General features: G+C 49.6%; 1 protein-coding gene across 1 annotated transcript in view; it reads right to left on the reverse strand.

The window, feature by feature from the left end:
- FARP2 (FERM, ARH/RhoGEF and pleckstrin domain protein 2) overlaps window positions 1–16,407 on the reverse strand; it is a 108,790-nt gene that overhangs the window by 37,146 nt on the left and 55,237 nt on the right. Inside the window, exons 8-13 of the mRNA XM_047085476.1 lie at window positions 13,536–13,683; window positions 8,524–8,619; window positions 6,185–6,348; window positions 5,784–5,852; window positions 5,214–5,271; window positions 2,264–2,516 (exon numbers count right to left, since the gene is read on the reverse strand). Coding sequence (XP_046941432.1) covers window positions 2,264–2,516; window positions 5,214–5,271; window positions 5,784–5,852; window positions 6,185–6,348; window positions 8,524–8,619; window positions 13,536–13,683 — 788 coding nt within the window. The remainder of the gene's footprint in view (window positions 1–2,263; window positions 2,517–5,213; window positions 5,272–5,783; window positions 5,853–6,184; window positions 6,349–8,523; window positions 8,620–13,535; window positions 13,684–16,407) is intronic.

The following is a 16,407-nucleotide window of genomic DNA, read 5'->3' on the forward strand; positions in this document are numbered from 1 at the left end:
ATGGAACATCAACACATTTGGCAAAAAGCCTCTGCTGGTAATCCGGTGAATGCGGATGACAAAGACGGCCCCTGGCGAGAGGCCGCTGGCTGCTGGGCGTGTGCACACGTACCCGCCAGGTGGAGGGTCCGCCATCCGCACACAGGGACAGACGGGAGGCCTGCAGTTACCAAGGGACGTTTAAGAAGCACAGCCTTTAACACGGCCTGTCTCTACTAGGTAAGACCAGAAAGGATAAGCTACGAAAGTCCGATCTGTGAAGTGGGCAGCAGCCCGGGCTTCACGGTGGCACAGACCAAGGCACCTGCGAGTGTGCCCGTCCGGTGGGCACGGCCACCTCAGGCTGTCCATTCCCGTGGCCGTTCCGTCTGCCTCAGAAACAGACACTACTAGAAACGGCTGGCGCCCACGTACCACACGCAACCCGACCTGAAGGAAATGACACTCCCGAACGAAGAGTGAACATCTCAGCCCTTGACGTGTGTGGAGCTCCTGGGTGCTGCTGCTTTTTAGTGAACAGCCCCCCCATCGGTGTGAAGTAGAGAGCTCTGGTGAGAGCTTACACAACTGAACTTTCAGGCGGATCGGTGTGTCCAGTTCTGCTTTTTCTGCAACCAAATATTTTATATCCCGATTAAGCCAGATGGAAGAAAGCAGTTCAAACTTACATTGCATTTTAAACCAAACTTCTCCAAGCCCACTATCTAAACACAGCACCATTTCTGGATCTAAAGTCAGTAGACAATGCCCTTGGCGCAGAGAGCGCTGCCGCAGGGCCAGGGACCCCGCCACGTGCAGCTGCAGGGCTGGGCAGGCAGGGGGCCTCGGCCTCCAGGGCCTTTCCCAGGAGCTGGGTTCTGCGGGGCTTACTGGAAATTCTGTGCGGGGCCTGGACAAATCCCACCAGACTGCCGTCCTGATGAAGCTCAGGCAGCAAGCTTCATCTTAAAGAAGAAGCACCAGGCACAATGCACACTGCAGTAGAGACCAACGTGGACCAGAACCGCGTACCGTTCCAAAAGTGGGGCGCCAGCTTCTCGCCGAGTCAACGCGTATGCCAGAGATAAAGCTGCGAAGACTGACTCATCAGCCTCTAGGTGGAAATACTCATCTACTTTACGCCTTTTAACACACCATTCTAAGCAAAAGTTTTAATCCTTTGATATTCAGAACAGACTAAGCAGAAAACTAGAAAAAGAAGAACATCTAGCCTCGAACACAGACTCGCTGCCTAGGTGTAAAGCCACCAGTCTGAGCTCTCACCACACTGAGCGGGTGGGGGGTGACCCTGCAAGGGGGCCCAGGGCTGCTCAGGAAGGGTGTTTATCTACCCGCTCTCCTGGAGTCAAATTCTTTATGGTCTGCAGATCAAAAAGGACTCTCTCTCCACCTGTCTGTGCAAAAGGGTTGCTGAAAAAAAGGCTCATGTCTAGTGGGGCCCCAGCCTCGGCGCCCCACGAATCCGTGTCTGTGCTGCTGGAGTCCTCAGCGGTGGTGGGCGGGTAGCTGAGCTGCTCTAACTGGTCGATAATGTCTGAGAGCTGGAAGGCTGAGCTGGCCTCGGAGCGGACCGAGCAGGCCGGGAAGTTGGCCATGGAGCTGGCCTCGGACTGATTGGCCGAGCTGGGAGTGCGCACAGACAGGCCGCTGTGAAGCGGCAGGTTGCTGAGGGAGCTGTTCTCAGACTGGTTGTTCCTCAGCGAGCTGGTCTCCGAGGCGCTCAGCAGGCTCTGCATCAGGCTGGCTTGTGCCTTCACCTCAAACAGCTCTGAGGTGTCTGAGGGGTGCACGTTGCCACCAAAGCCATCCTCTCCCTCAAATTCAAAACCGTGCTCTACGTGCATGTGTATGACCCCCGGGGGGTACCTGTCTGGGCTGGAGGGGGTGGAGTTGGGGTGACCACAGGGAGGGGCCTGCGGGGCTAATGCACAGTAGGGGAAGGAAAATGCCTCCGAGCCTCCAGCAAAGAAAGAGATGTCTGCCGGGTCATCGTCTATGAACTCCTCAGACACCTGCAGCCGGGCATTTGTCAATGTGAAAACAGGCCCCCCACCACCACCACTGCCCTGCCGGCCATGTGGGTGCTCCCCCTTGGTGGGGGACAAACCCACGGTCAAGCCACCGCCACCCCCGCGGTCACTTTTACCAGCAGCTCTACGCTCCCCGCCAGCACCCCCTGCGTCTGGGTCTGTGGCAGTGTCGTGACTCTGCCCCACGGGGCGACTGGGGCTGCAACTCCTCACAACGTGACAAAACCCAACACCTTGACAAGGCTGCGGTGCAGGGGGCCCGGGGGACTGGGCCCGTCTGGTGTTGCCGTCGGCCGCTGCTGTGCTGCTCCTCTCTGCGGCTGGCCTCTTGGTGTCGGGAGCCTGGGGCTCGGTGAGGGAGCCACTGCTGTCTCTGAAATCAGGCAGGCCTCGCAGGGCCAGAGGGGAGGTAGGAACGGAATAGAAGGAGGCGTCTGCTGAAGACGGGGACGCAGAGGTCCTCAGGCCCTCGGTGAAGGAGACGCTCTGTGGGTCACAGATGAAGAGCAGAAAAGAGGCGCACATAAGATTACAAATCATCATTAGAAAGCTGCAAAGCTAACGGACCCAAGCTCGTACGTCTGCCTCTACTGAGAAGTGCGACTGACCAGACTTTCCCCATTAGAACTGAAGATTTGTAAACGTAGATAGGATTTCAGAAGGACCCAGGATCATCTGTTTAAAACCCCTTACAGTTTCATTTTTTCTCTTATGCTGTAAGAGTGTCCCGTGCCACCCTGAGGTTGCAGGAGAGCGTGCTGGATACTCATCATTTCCGGGGCAGAGGACAGAGGGTGTGAGCCACTCCATTCAGCTAACGAGACTCCAAAGCAAAGCACCAATAAGGCGACACACACGGCTGCACATGACGCTCATTCCTCGGAGGTCATGGCCAGGCACTGATGAAGCGTGTCGGTAGTACATTCACATGGGCACGCACGGCTGGGGACTCTGCCAGCGCCCGCAGCACAGGAGCCCGGGGCCTTCTGGAAGCACTGGTGTCGCCCCCAGCTCGCGTGAGCAGCTGCTCAGGGGCAGGAGGACCCTGTCCTCACTTACAGTCCCACACGCAAGGAGACGGGGTGAGCCCTCTCTTCTCCTTCCGTCACTGCTCACGTGCCACAAGACAGTCATGCCTCCAGGAAACTTCAGATGACGTATACACACACAACATCGTCAAGAGGGTGGTTAGACCAAGGTAACACCAGACAGTCCTGAATGATTTTCTGCGCAAGGAGCGGCATGCGATATGAGCGCAGCGGTAGAAGCCACAGCAGTGACCGACCAGAAAGAAAATGGTAGCTTTCAGTCCACAGGTCAGTCTCTCACAGGTGTACATCCCATCGCTTTTTCAATCATCCAACTGTACTCAACATGCTCTTGTGGTTTTTAAAAGACAGTATCAGAACTGAAAGTTTAAATGTAATTTTTAGACTATTCATATTATCTTTTTAATGTTTATTTTGAGACAGGGAAAGAGAGCACGAGTGGGGGAGGGGGAGAGAGAGGATCTCAAGCAGCCTCTACACTGTCAGCATGGAGCCTGATTCTGGCCTCAAAACCCTCAAACCTGAGATCATGACCTGAGCTGAAATCAAGAGTTGTACTGGATACTCAATCAACTGAGCCACCCAGGCACCCCTACTCATACGATTTTATTCATTCATTTTTAATGTAGGCTGCAGCTCCAATGTGGGACTTGAATTCACAACCTTGAGATCAAGAGTCACACGCTCTTCTGACTGAGCCAGTCAGGTGCCCCCATTCATACTATTTCAAACTATTCAGGGGCACCTGAGTGGTTTAGTCAGTTAAGCTTCCGATTCTTTATTTCAGGTCTGATCGTGATCCCGCGGTTCATGGGATCGGCCCCTACATTGGGCTCTGTGCTGACAGTGCAAAGCCTGTCTGGGATTCTCTGCCTCCCTCTCTCTTTGCCCCTCCTGTGCTTGTGTGCTCTCTTTCTCTCAAAATAAATAAACTTTAAAAAAATTAAAAAAAAGAAACCATTCATAAATTTTAACTTTGTTTAAACAGAAGTCTTTTAATATCCATTGATTCAGCAAAAAATTCCTAAATGTGAAACATACCTAGAAGAGTTAAGGAATGTTTTTATTTAAAAGATCCAATTAAACAAAGTTTGGGAAACACGAGCTTTGATACATGAGGTGCAAGTGCAGCTTCTGGAAATACTGTAACAATATAAATGACCAACTGTCAACAAAGACTAACATCGAACGGGAATAAAAACTTCTAAATGTGAAACTACAGAGCTGCACGAGGAGACAGTGACAGCATCACATGAAGAGAGCAAGAGTCTACATACAGTACATATGTGGAAGCTGACCTGTGAGCCTGCAGACAGGAAGACTCTAGTCAAGCACACGGGAAGCACAGGACCAGCCACGTCCCCTCACGCCGGCTCTGCTATCACATTTTGGATTCTGTGGTCAAATGTCTCTCTGTGAAGCATTTGCACGTGCCTCTGGCTATGCCCATGCTTAGTATAGTAGTAATCACGCCAAACACGGATATAAATTTGTTTCCTGCTTTTCACCCTTAACATATTAGCAAAAAAAATCTCACTCTGTGAATATAGTTTAAGTAAATTAGCGCCCTAAGCTGGCATTTTACAGTTTCACGCTTTTATAAAGGTAACATTCAGTGTCTGTTTTCCTGACAAGCAAGCTGAGCTTCCTGATAGGCAAGTAGTAGAACTTGCCTGGAACCCTGCCACCCAGAGACGACACGGGACACTTAGGTTTGTGCCTCTAGCCTGTCCTCTCTGTGCATCTGTCACTTTAGATTCATCACACAGGCTGCTCCGCAACCTGCTAGCTCCCCTTGCCAACACATTGTGCGTGTGTCCCAGGCTGCACACCGCTCTCCTGCCCCGGGACTTGTGGCGGTTCCCGGGTACTCCCCATCGAATGGGCACACCTGAAACCAAAACCGTGCTAGTGAGTCACCTAGCACAGGCAGCGTTACAATACCACCGTGGTGCGTCTCAATGCACAAAGCTTTTTCCTTACTTAGGACTCCTTTTCTGCAAACAGCCCCCGGGCTGGGAGTGCCATGTAAACAACAGGACTGATTCTAAGAGTCCTGTTACAACACTGCCAGGTGATTCTGCAAAAGAGTACGGGTGATAATATCACGTATGTTTCAACCGGAAGGACTAACCTGTCTTGGCAAGTCTGCAGTCAGAGCACGAATAGACATCCGAGTCTTGCTGTGTCTTCTGCAAACAGAGAACAATCTGTGAGCCACCGGGCCTGCCTCTCCCAGCACCTGTTCTGAGGGCAGCTGTGCCCCGAGGAAGAGTGCACGTAAGAACGGGGCTAAGGTTCTGATAACATGCCACAGGCACCTGGCTAGAAACAGGCAGTGACAAAAAGCAGGAATTCAGATAAAACAGATGTCGCAGAAGAGGTAAAATTATCCCCTCACGCTGAAGAAAAATTTCACATGCAAAAAACCCATGCATTTTCAGATTCAAAGTTAAGCATACTATATAAAAACATTATCTATAAGATACGCTATACAGATTAGAGGCTAAAAAGTAATTACCCGTATCTGCGCAGAGTAACTATAGACAGATATTAATCCATTATTTAAAAAAAATAAAAGAAAGAGAACTCCAGTGTCAAAATACATGTTTACGTACTTGAGGTGACTACGTAAAGGTTAAAACTATGTAAAATATTAACTTTAAAAGCACATACTCTCCATCACAAAGACCATGGTGCTCACCTCTCATAGGGAACCCTCTTCACCCCACTGTCTCGGACATAATCCACCAGCTGCTTCTGAGTCCTTCCACTGTGAATAAAAGTTCAGATTTTAAAGGAAAGAATCGGCAGCAATTCACAGCATTAATTTTCCAGGAAGGCGAAATAGCACGTGCCAGCCCTCTAAGTTCCCAGAGACATTGTAAAGTTCTGTTTGTGATAAACATAACCGATTTCGCACAGTTTTTATCACAACTGTTTTTTCCACTACCTTACTGGATTTGCTCCCTCCAGTTTCACAGTAGCTGTGTTCTGCATGTAATTCTCTGAACCATTTCACAGTGCTTGCCTGCTGACCAGGGACATGCATACTCTCAGTCCTAAAAGCCGCCAGAGCCCCGCCGACACGTGGTGTGGCCCCACCTGTATCTGAAGGAGGAGCCCCTGCTGAAGAAGACAGCTTTAGCTCTGGGCTGAGGTTGATCAAAGAGTCTGAAGAAGGTGTGATACTCCACACAGATCTTCCAGAAGTTCTTACAGCCGTCTCTACTACCCAACAAGAACTCCAGTGTGTCCTGGTAAGGTCCCTAGAAACAAAACACAAAGGTTCAAGTAACTAATTCAAGAAGAAAATTTAGGCAGTATTCAGGCAACAGGCTTTTTATTCAAAGTTAAAAATTAGGAAGATATTTTTGGGAGACCTGGGTGACTCCATGGGTTGAGCGTCTGACCCTTGATTTTGGCTCAGGTCATGATGTCACGGTTCATGAAACAGAGTCCCGAGCTGGGCTCTGCGCTGACGGCACGGGACTCTCTCTCCCCCTCTCTCTGCCCCTCAAGTGCTCAAGTGCGAGTGCATGTGCACGTACTCCTGCTCAAAATAAACTTGGGGCGCCTGGGTGGCTCCGTTGGTTAAGTGTCCAACCTCGGCTCAGGTCATGATTTCATGGTTCGTGAGTTCAAGCCCCGCATCAGGCTCTGTGCTGACGGCTCGGAGCCTGGAGTCTGCTTCGGATTCTGTGTCTCCCTCTCTCTCTGTCCCTCCCCTGCTCACGGGCACATTCTCTCTCTCAAAAATAAAAATTTAAATAAATAAACTTAAAAAACTCAGGAAGATTTTTATTCTGAATTATCAATAAAGACTTCTGGTGTCATTTATATTTGAGAAGAAATTTCACTGTAGAAATTACCAGAAAAATACAGTCACCCACGATCGCACAACTGCTAACATTTATAAGTGTATCCTTGCGACACATCCCACCCAGCAAACCAGGGCATTTTGTCTGTGAGGCAATTATTTATATGCTGTTGCCTGCGGAGTTTTGGGATGTGCTGGATGTCCTCACACACATCGCCTTGAAGAAACTACTGCCTTCTCTCATAGCTACTCCTCAGGATAAGTTCCTAGAATTGTTACACTGAGCTTAAAACAATGCATATTAAAAAAAATTATTTACTTATGTAATCTCTACATCCAACAGGGGACTCAAAGTCATGACCTCGAGAACAAGAGTCACATGCTCTTCCGACTGAGCCAGCCAGGCGCCCCCACAATGCACATTTTTGAACCTCGTGACATATTACTAAATTATCTTCCAGAAAGACTATCCTACCCAGACTCCTGTATTCTGTCTTTAAAATCTAAGTGCTGACGGATACAAGCTGTAACTGCCATGGGCAGGTGCAGCCGCAGCCCTGAGCCCTGATGGAGTGTCACGCTGTGGCTCCAGCACACTGGGCAGGGACGCTCCTCTTTCCAACTTGTCCCAACAGCCCCAGAACCCTTTCTTTCACTCACGGAGAAAACGGCAGCCCTTTACCTGATTTTGTGTACGTTTTCAGCATCCCTTATCCTTCCCTCCCATCCCTACAGCAGATACTTGAGTAAGAAACAAGCCCTCCTTCCTGGCTTCTACAGAAAGGAAACAGCCAGGCAGCCCAGGAACCTGCTGTTGGACAAAAGCTCTTGCTAATCAAGTGCCTTTTAAAAGCTTAAGTAGAGCCTTCTTCTCAGCTGGTTCAGGGCCTAAATCTCCCACCACTGGAAGCCAGTCTTCGCTGACACAGCCTCTTAAGCCTCAACCGCAGCGTTCGGCTAATCTACTCTCATTTCCTAACCTCCTTTGTACACTGGGAACGTACCAATGTGGACATCTTCGAATCGTTTCAAGTACTGGATTTTTCCTAACTATCACACTTATAGAGACATTTACTTTTTTCCATCTTTACCCATTTCAGTAAATTCATATGTAATTATTACTTTATTGACAGACAATCTCAAATGAAAGGAGTACTTATTTTCTGAAAATCAAGACTTCTCCATTTAGAGCACGTAAAAGGTCAATTTCTGAATCAAAGAGACAGGGAATACTGGGAACGTCCCTCAGCTTACTTGTGACAGAAGCTCTAATGCTAATGTGCTGTAGGCCTTCAGACCACAGCCTCCTTACCTAGAGAACAAAGAGGCTCAATAAACAGACTGTTCTCAGCAGCCCCTGGGAGCTTCTCTCTCTCACCCCAGACCCGGCTAAACCCGAAAGCCAGCTGGGAAGAGCTGTGTAAGTGGTCCCTGCCCAGAATGCTGACCCATCCTCAACGGCAGCCCTACAGGGCAGGTTACCCAGAAGCCCTTCTGCACAATTCCAGATCCCATCCTTAAACTCTTGTGTGCATGGCGCCAAAGTGCTTTATAATTTGAAAAGTCAATATTCTAGCAGAATAAATTTTCTTAAAATTTAGAAAGTGCTCAAAATCGTACTTACACGGACCTCTGGGTGCAGTTTGATGAGAAACCTTTTCCTCTTGAAGCTGAGTTTTCGGACTCTGGACCAGTTAAAAGTGTTAATTTTGGTGGTGCCCTGAAATCCAAGAGATGCACACTCAGACGCATTTATAATCCAGACAGACACACACATTTTTTCATGAAAAGAGAAGATTTTTTATTTTTTAATATAGATTTTTGAAAAAGAACACAACCAGGGGAGGTGCGGAGAGGGAAGGTGGGGTGGGGAGGGCCTCTGTCAGCACAGAGCCCAACGTGGGGCTTGAACTCACAAACTGTGAGATCATGACCTGAGCTGAAGTTGGATGCTCAACCGACCGTGCCACTCAAACGCCCGGAAACAGAGAAATGTTTAAATTACAAACTTACCAGATAGCACAACAACCCACTTGATACTTTACAATTATATTTGGAATGACTCTGAATTAATATGTCAACACTAAACATACAAATCTGCCTGTTTTAGGAAAAGTTGATGTTTTTGATACGGCTCTCCTACAAATTACTATTATTATTTTTTAAAGTATATTTACACACAGAGAGTGTGCGTGCACGTGAGTAAGCAGGAGGGGGCAGCGAAGGAGGAGAGAATCCCAAGCAGCTTCTGCGCTGTCCGCGCATGCAGAGCCAGACTCGAGGCTCGATCCCACCAACTGTGAGATAATGCCCTGAGCCGAAACCAAGAGTGGGACACTTAACTGACTGAGCCACCGAGAAGCCCTCCCCGCTTTTAAAGTTTATTTATTTAGAGAAAGAGTGAGAAAGAGAGCAGAGACTTTCTAACTTTTAAACCTGAGCAGCCGGCAGCACTGCTCTCACACCGATTTGTATGCAATGACCCACGGTGTAATTAGAAACGTCAGGCAGGGCCTGAGACAGAACCCAGGCATTGTGGGCCCCATGCTCAAGCACTCCTGCTGGGACAGAAACCCCCCCACCCTCCCCAGCAGCTCTGACGCCCGCCCGGGGTGCCTGTGGGAGACCTGGCCTCTGAGCCCTCCCGCACCCCTCGATGGCCGCTGAATTTTAAATTTGGTTTCCATACTATTGATCACGTGAGTACAACTCACAGGCTCAGCTATGGTGAATTCTAACTATATTTTGCTCCTTTCCTTTTTCTTGACTTACTGAGTGCCTCTTTTCATTTACTCAATTCTCTATGTTCCCATCACTAATTCAGCCTAAACCATCCATGCGGAATTTTTTTTTTTTTTTCAACGTTTATTTATTTTTGGGACAGAGAGAGACAGAGTATGAACGGGGGAGGGGCAGAGAGAGAGGGAGACACAGAATCGGAAACAGGCTCCAGGCTCTGAGCCATCAGCCCAGAGCCCGACGCGGGGCTCGAACCCACGGACCGCGAGATCGTGACCTGGCTGAAGTCGGACGCTTAACCGACTGCGCCACCCAGGCGCCCCATCCATGCGGAATTTAAACTCTTCGATGGGTCTGATCCACGAGACAATTTTCTCCCCGCTGCCTGCGCGCTGGCAGGTGCTCTCCGGGCCCCGGCCCCCAGCGTGAGGCCCCCCCCCACCGCCGCCATGCTGGTCTCTTTTGTCCTTTAAGGGGTGCTCAGCACTCACCCCTTTGCAAAACCGCGTGTCTGGAAAACTCTCTTATTTTCTCTGCACGGAAGTCCTGGAAGTCCTGCTGGACGGGGCACAGGCCCTTGGGTGGGAACTGACTTACTTTTGTGTTCTGCACGACCGCCTGCCCGGTCGTCTTGTGGCTTCCAGTGTTGCCCCTGACGAGTCTGACACGCTTCCTGGTCTCTCCTCCTGGAAGCTCTCTGGTCCCATCCCCTACTATGACATTTCACGCCGGTGTGTTCTGTGGTGATCTTTCCTTGTGGGTTATACGAGGAACGTGTAGATGGTTCTAACGTGGAAATTTGTGCATTCAGTTCTGGATATTTTCCCCAGGTAATTTCTTAAAGGCTCCCTCTGCTGGTTTGGGCTTCCTGGGTGCTGGGTGCTGGGCCTCCTGAGCTGTTCCCTGAATTTTCGCTCCCCTCCTCCACCTTCAGTCAAAGCCTCCTGGTGGAGATTCTGCCTCACTTTCATCTTCCAGTCCCATCCCGCCAACACCGCACTCTCTGCCACCGCATCTCAGACCTGCAGGCGCTCCTGTTCTCCGTGTGTCCCTGTGACTGGACACTGCTCGTGTTTCAGAGATGAAGGTCCTCTCTGACTTCTGCAGGGCGTTCCGGAAAGCGTAAGACAGTAACACGTCAACAAGGTTCAAACTCGCAGGCACCAGAATGCGTCCACAGGGAAAAGCCCCCTCACTGGCTCCCGGAACCCACAGCTGCCTTCCCCGTGGCCACGAATACCACCTGGTTCTTCTATGGCATAAATGGGGTGTAATTCTCCTTTTTCCCCACGGGCAGCAGCAAACCCCACACACACCTGTTGAGTCTTTGCTCACACAACAGGGACAGGGCGTCCGACAGAACGTCCCACGTGCCACGACACAGGAAGCCTCTACGTTCCTGTGCAGTTGCCTGATACTCCACAGTATGGATGCACCAGCCTCCTGATGAATTACCAGTGTTTTACTGTTATAAATGACTAGACTAGAATTTCGCATAACAAGATGAAAACTGTACATTCGGATTCCTATTCCTCATAAGCATCACCCAGCATAAAGCAATTTTCTGTGTCTTGCCCATGGGACAGACAAAAGGTGGGGTCCTCTCTGAGGATTCTATGGGCTTTGTTTCTCCTCTTCCGTCCCTGGCATAGGTTCTGTTTCTTCTGAACGGAGAGGATTTCGATCCCTGGTTATCTGAGTTTGAAAGTGAGGCCCAGGACTGCGGGAGCCTATGACCATCTGGTTAGGGTTAGATCTGGAGGGAAACAGGATAACTGAAAGGTCTTAACATGCCTCTCCACAGATTGCTTATTAGTTGAAAGAGAAAAACTAGTAACTATAGTAACTGATAGCTAATAACCGGAAAGCAGCGATGAAGATTCACACCACCAGTGAGGCCAGGTGGCGTCTCTGTCGTGACCCCCTGAGAAGGACGTGACAACACCCGGGTAGGGGTCCAGCTGGGGATGTGTCCCCTGAACCTAATCCCAGGAAACCAGATGACAAACCACAAGTCAAGAACATCCTATTAAAGAGAAAAAGGACTGTGCTCTTCAATACTGTCAAGGCGGTAAAAGATAAAGAAAAAAATAAATGTTCCAGCTTAAAGGACACTGCAGGCACGATCGCTAAGTGCTGCATCTGGTCCTCAACTGGGTCCCATCCTGGGGAGAACAGCAGCTGTGAGGACGCTGCCGGCTGACAAGACCAGAAAATGAACAGTGGATCAGCTGCGTCAGTGAGGAGGGTAAGGGAGCCCTTTCTTGTTAGAAATATGTGCCTTCAGTGGTCAAGGGCCTTCAAGTCTACAACTCACTCTCAAATGCTTCAGAAAAACCATCTGCAGGTGCACATGTGCGTGTGCATGTAGAGAGTTGGGGGAGGAGAATGTGTGCTGGGGGAAGCACAAACCATAAAGCACAGGTGAGAAATGCTGGAGCGCGTCAATCTGGGCAAAGGGCAAGTGGGGGCTCAATGTGCTGTTCTAATTCTTTACAGTTTTTCTCTAAGTTTGAAAGTATTTCCAAATGAAAGTCTTTAAAAGAGGAGGCTCTCTGTGGGCTGGAGTAGGGACGCAGGCCTGTCACCACGGGGTGCCCCTGCATCAACAATTGAGAGAGTAATAGTGAATTCCATCTAACGTGGTTAATTTGAAGACTCTAATTTCTGGTTTTAACTTCTTCCAGTTACAAACTAGTTATCCTTTTCTGGAAAATGACACTGGCTGGATTCGGATGGATGTGATTTTCATCACGCATGATGGTAGAACTGTCATCTGAGTGAGCAGGTGTGGGAGGCCATGGGTCCACCAACTCACTGGGTGTGCCTGACACGATCATTGCCTGTCAGTCAGTGTACGATATAACACAATTAGCGTTCTGTTTACAAATTAATTTTTTTCCCCAGTAGGCAATTGAAATTTGATGGCTAGGTTAAAAAAGGAAAGGGAAAGAAAGCAAGTGTAGCTTGACTACAGAGGCCTGGACTAGACAAGCCATTTTAGGCAAACACAGGTTAACAAGAGCCCAGAGATGGGGCGCCTGGGTGGCTCAGTTGGTTAAGTGTCTGACTCTTGATTTCGGCTCAGATCACGATCTCACGGTTCATGAGATCAAGCCCCTCATCGGGCAGGCTCTGTGCTGGCAGTGCAGAGCCTGCTTGGGATTCTCTCTCTCTGTCTCTCCACCCACCCCCTCAAAATAAATAAATAAACTTAAAAAAAAAAAAAGAGCCCACAGAGTGGACTCCCTGGACTCCCAGGATGCAACCTTCCATGGCGGTCAGCAACGAGCAGGTCTCTGCAGGTCGGCTGCATGCACCTGGGCCACGGAGCCCGAGTGAGAGGATGCAGGGAGCCCTCCACCATGTCCAGGCACAAAGGGTCTGCGTTCCTCTGCTTCGGATGCTTCCACAGCAAAAACCCAAGCACACACGTGTGTGACTGCAGGCAGAACTTAGTGGCCATTTTATGTCACTAATTACATATCCATACATAACTAATACACAAGTTCCTGAAGGCTGTACTGACGCTTATCACGTGCAACAGACTCTGATACTTTCCAGTCTATTTCATGTACTGAAATGACACCTCACAGAGCGGCACACCCAGACCTGCAGCAGGTCCATGCCTGAAGCGTGGAAGAGCCAGTGTTTCTGTTGAAGATTCTATGGACGTGAACTGTGGCTCAGCATTAGAATGGTGGCATTTGACCGCGTGCCCTGGGGGGCAGAGGGCTCTGTGACAGCAAGGACAGGGAAAGAAGTGCTCTGCGGGATGAGACAGGCACGCTAGGTTCCTCCGACCAGTCCAAGACCTTCAGCATCAGAACGAAAATTTACCAATACGTGTAAAATCAGCCCCCACCCAGTCCTCGCACACCCCTGCCCTCTCCCTACCTGGAACACGAGGACACCCATGTGGGAAACGGCTAGGTTAATTTTGGCCCCCTCCCTGTCAGAAGCGGCGTGAAAACGGATGCCATACATTTCCAACTTTCGGGCAATTTCGAGCACCTGGAAATCCGACTCAGCAGGCGTCTGGCCCCTATGACAAAGGACGGCATGATCACAGCACTGAAAACAACTTGATTTCTAAAAGAGCCAAGGTGTGTAACAAAACTGATCAGGAAAACAAAGCAGAATGAAACAAACCTACACAGGAGGCTTTTTTAGAGAATGGATTGCTTTTGTGAGTGTATTTACCCACTAGAAGTGCAGCAGAGCACACACAGGCCAAAGAAACTGTCCATTTCCTTTTATCCTGTGATCCACTTCCTGATGGGTAGAATGTTTTCTTTGTATGCACAAAACGAGCTGAGGTGCTCAGCCTTGTAATTTGTTCTTAATACCGAGGAGGTGACATGCAAACACTGTACGCAGAGACAGGTACGAAATGCAGGGAAACCACAGATAACACCGGTATCTCATGAAACCCATTTCATACTTAAAAAAACCGTTTTCGTGATGTACAATTCTAACCGAGAGAGTATACTTTTATAAGGATAAAGTTATGAAACGGAATAAAACCATGTTTCCCAAGTGCACAGTCCACAGTCCTGCTCCCAGGGCAGTGACCTGGGCAGGGACCATGGCCCATGTCACACTGACCAGCCTCCAGGAGGCTGCCGCTCAGGGAGGGCACAGCTGGGCGAAGGGGACAGACAGGGTCCTGGTTAGGAGAACCCCTACACAAGGCCTGAGCCCTGCATGTGGGGTTCTCCATCAACAACCCGTCCTCTCACTCCCACATGTCTGAGCTTCTGGGTCTTTAAGGAACAGCCCTTCCCACAGTTTCTCTTCTTAGACTAAAACTTCCATTCTCTGAGTCTGATATGGACACCCGACTATCAGCTTATATTTGATAAATCATCATCAAGCAGGAACACCCAGGGTGTGACAACCGTTTTCCATGGTGTCCCAATGCTTCTGTTTTGGAACGGGGCACTGGGCGGAAGAGGAGGAGTTCTGAGGGGAGGCTAGGGTTAGGGATGCTAAGGGAGATTCTGGTAAGGGCTAAGAAGGAAAAGAGAGCAGAGAAAAAGCCTTTCTTCTCAGAGAAGCCCTAAGCCTTCGTGAACAAAATTTGGTAGACACGAGGGTGGTAAAGATCATTCTGGCGAGGTCTCAGAAGTGAGGAAGATGTCATTGGAAGCAGGAGGAAAGGCGATCCTTTTTATAAAGTGGCCCAACACCTGGCTGAGTTACATTCGTGTCCTAGTGTTTTGTGGAGAGCCTGATGCAGGCGCGATCTCAAGAACAATGAGATCATGACCTGAGCCGAAATCGAGCGGGATGCTTAACTGAGCAAGCCCTCCTGGCACCCATGGCCGAAGAGATTTCTAAGCAAAGTGATGAAGGTACGGCTGGGCTCCTCTGACTGCTGATAGCAATGCAGGAGGAGAGAGATGCCCGAGACATGGAAGTTTAAGCAAAAAGGAAGCAGAATTTTAAGACGTGGAAAGTGCTCAGCCTGCCCATATTGCAGAAAACAAGAACACCGAGGTGTGGCTAAGAGGCTGAGCAGGAGGTCAGTATGGACCGGCCACCGCAATGGAAATCAGGACGGGGGAAGGAGGATCCCAAAGGCAATCTGGATCAGGGCTGCCTCTCCCATCACAGGCCACGGTGGAAGAGCGTGGGGGTTGGGAACACAACTGGCCCTTGCTCAGGTTTCCAAGGCCAGGGCTGCCTGGAGCCGCAGGAGGGTATACTTGAGGAGTATGGTAGGCCCGGAGGGCAGGGCACAGAGCCAAAGAGGATTATTCCTGAGCCTTAAGGTTTATGTCATTTGCTCCACTAGGTTCTGGACTTGCCTGAGACCCGTCACCCTTTTCTTCCTTCTAGTCCCTCCCTTTGGAAGGGAAATGTGCACCCTGCGCCTATCCCCTACCACAGTACTTTGGTTTTACAGCTAGAGGAGACTGTGCCTCAGGCAAACCATACCTGGAGTCTCAGCCAGATCTCATCAAGATGAGATTCAGGTAAGGCCATGGAATCAGAGGATTTAGTGTTGGTGTTAGAGCAGTGAAGGCTTTTGGGCTGTTGGGGTGGAATGAATGGACTTTGCATGTGAGAAGGACATGAACTGTGGAGGGTGGAACGTTCCAGAGTGAATGTCTGTGTCCTCCAAAATTCAGATGCTTCAGCCTAACCTCTGGGGTGATGGTATTTGGAGGGGAGTCTTTGGGAGGGCCTGGGTAGGGGATTCACGAGTAAGAATGCCCTAACAGAAGCTCCGGGGAGCTCTTGGCCCCTCCCGCCCCATGAGGATGTGCGAGAAGATGCCATTGTGCCGCAGGAAGCAGGCCCTCACCACACCCGCATCTACCAGTGCCTCCATGTCTGACCCCCAACTCCAGAAGTGTGGGAAATCACAGTCTGTGGTCCCCAAGCTGCCTGGCTCGGGTCGTTCTGTTATAGCAGCCGCGAAGGACTAAGACAGCAGTTTTCAAATGTTTTTTCTTCAATGTCAAAGATCCAAAAGAACTGTGATAAAAGTAAAAAAACCACTCCTTCAATATCCTCTTGAAGGGTGATTACAAGGGTGTTTCCAGTGGGTCAAGGAAGATAATTATAAATAACTATGTAAGAACTAGATCTTGATTAAAATGAAAGTACCACATCGTCTCTAAAAATCCTACATAAAAAATGATTAAAAGAAATAAAAGTGCAGTAAATATATGATGACCGTGGAGGACAAAGTTAGCACATCAGAACCACGAGAGGGGCACCTGGCTGGCTCAGAGGAGTGTGCAACTCTTGACCTTAG

Source organism: Lynx rufus, unplaced genomic scaffold, assembly GCF_022079265.1.
Source record: "Lynx rufus isolate CCGP_SWC_20201006 ecotype Redwood Valley unplaced genomic scaffold, mLynRuf1.p SCAF_2, whole genome shotgun sequence".
In the NCBI taxonomy this organism is placed as follows: domain Eukaryota; kingdom Metazoa; phylum Chordata; class Mammalia; order Carnivora; family Felidae; genus Lynx; species Lynx rufus.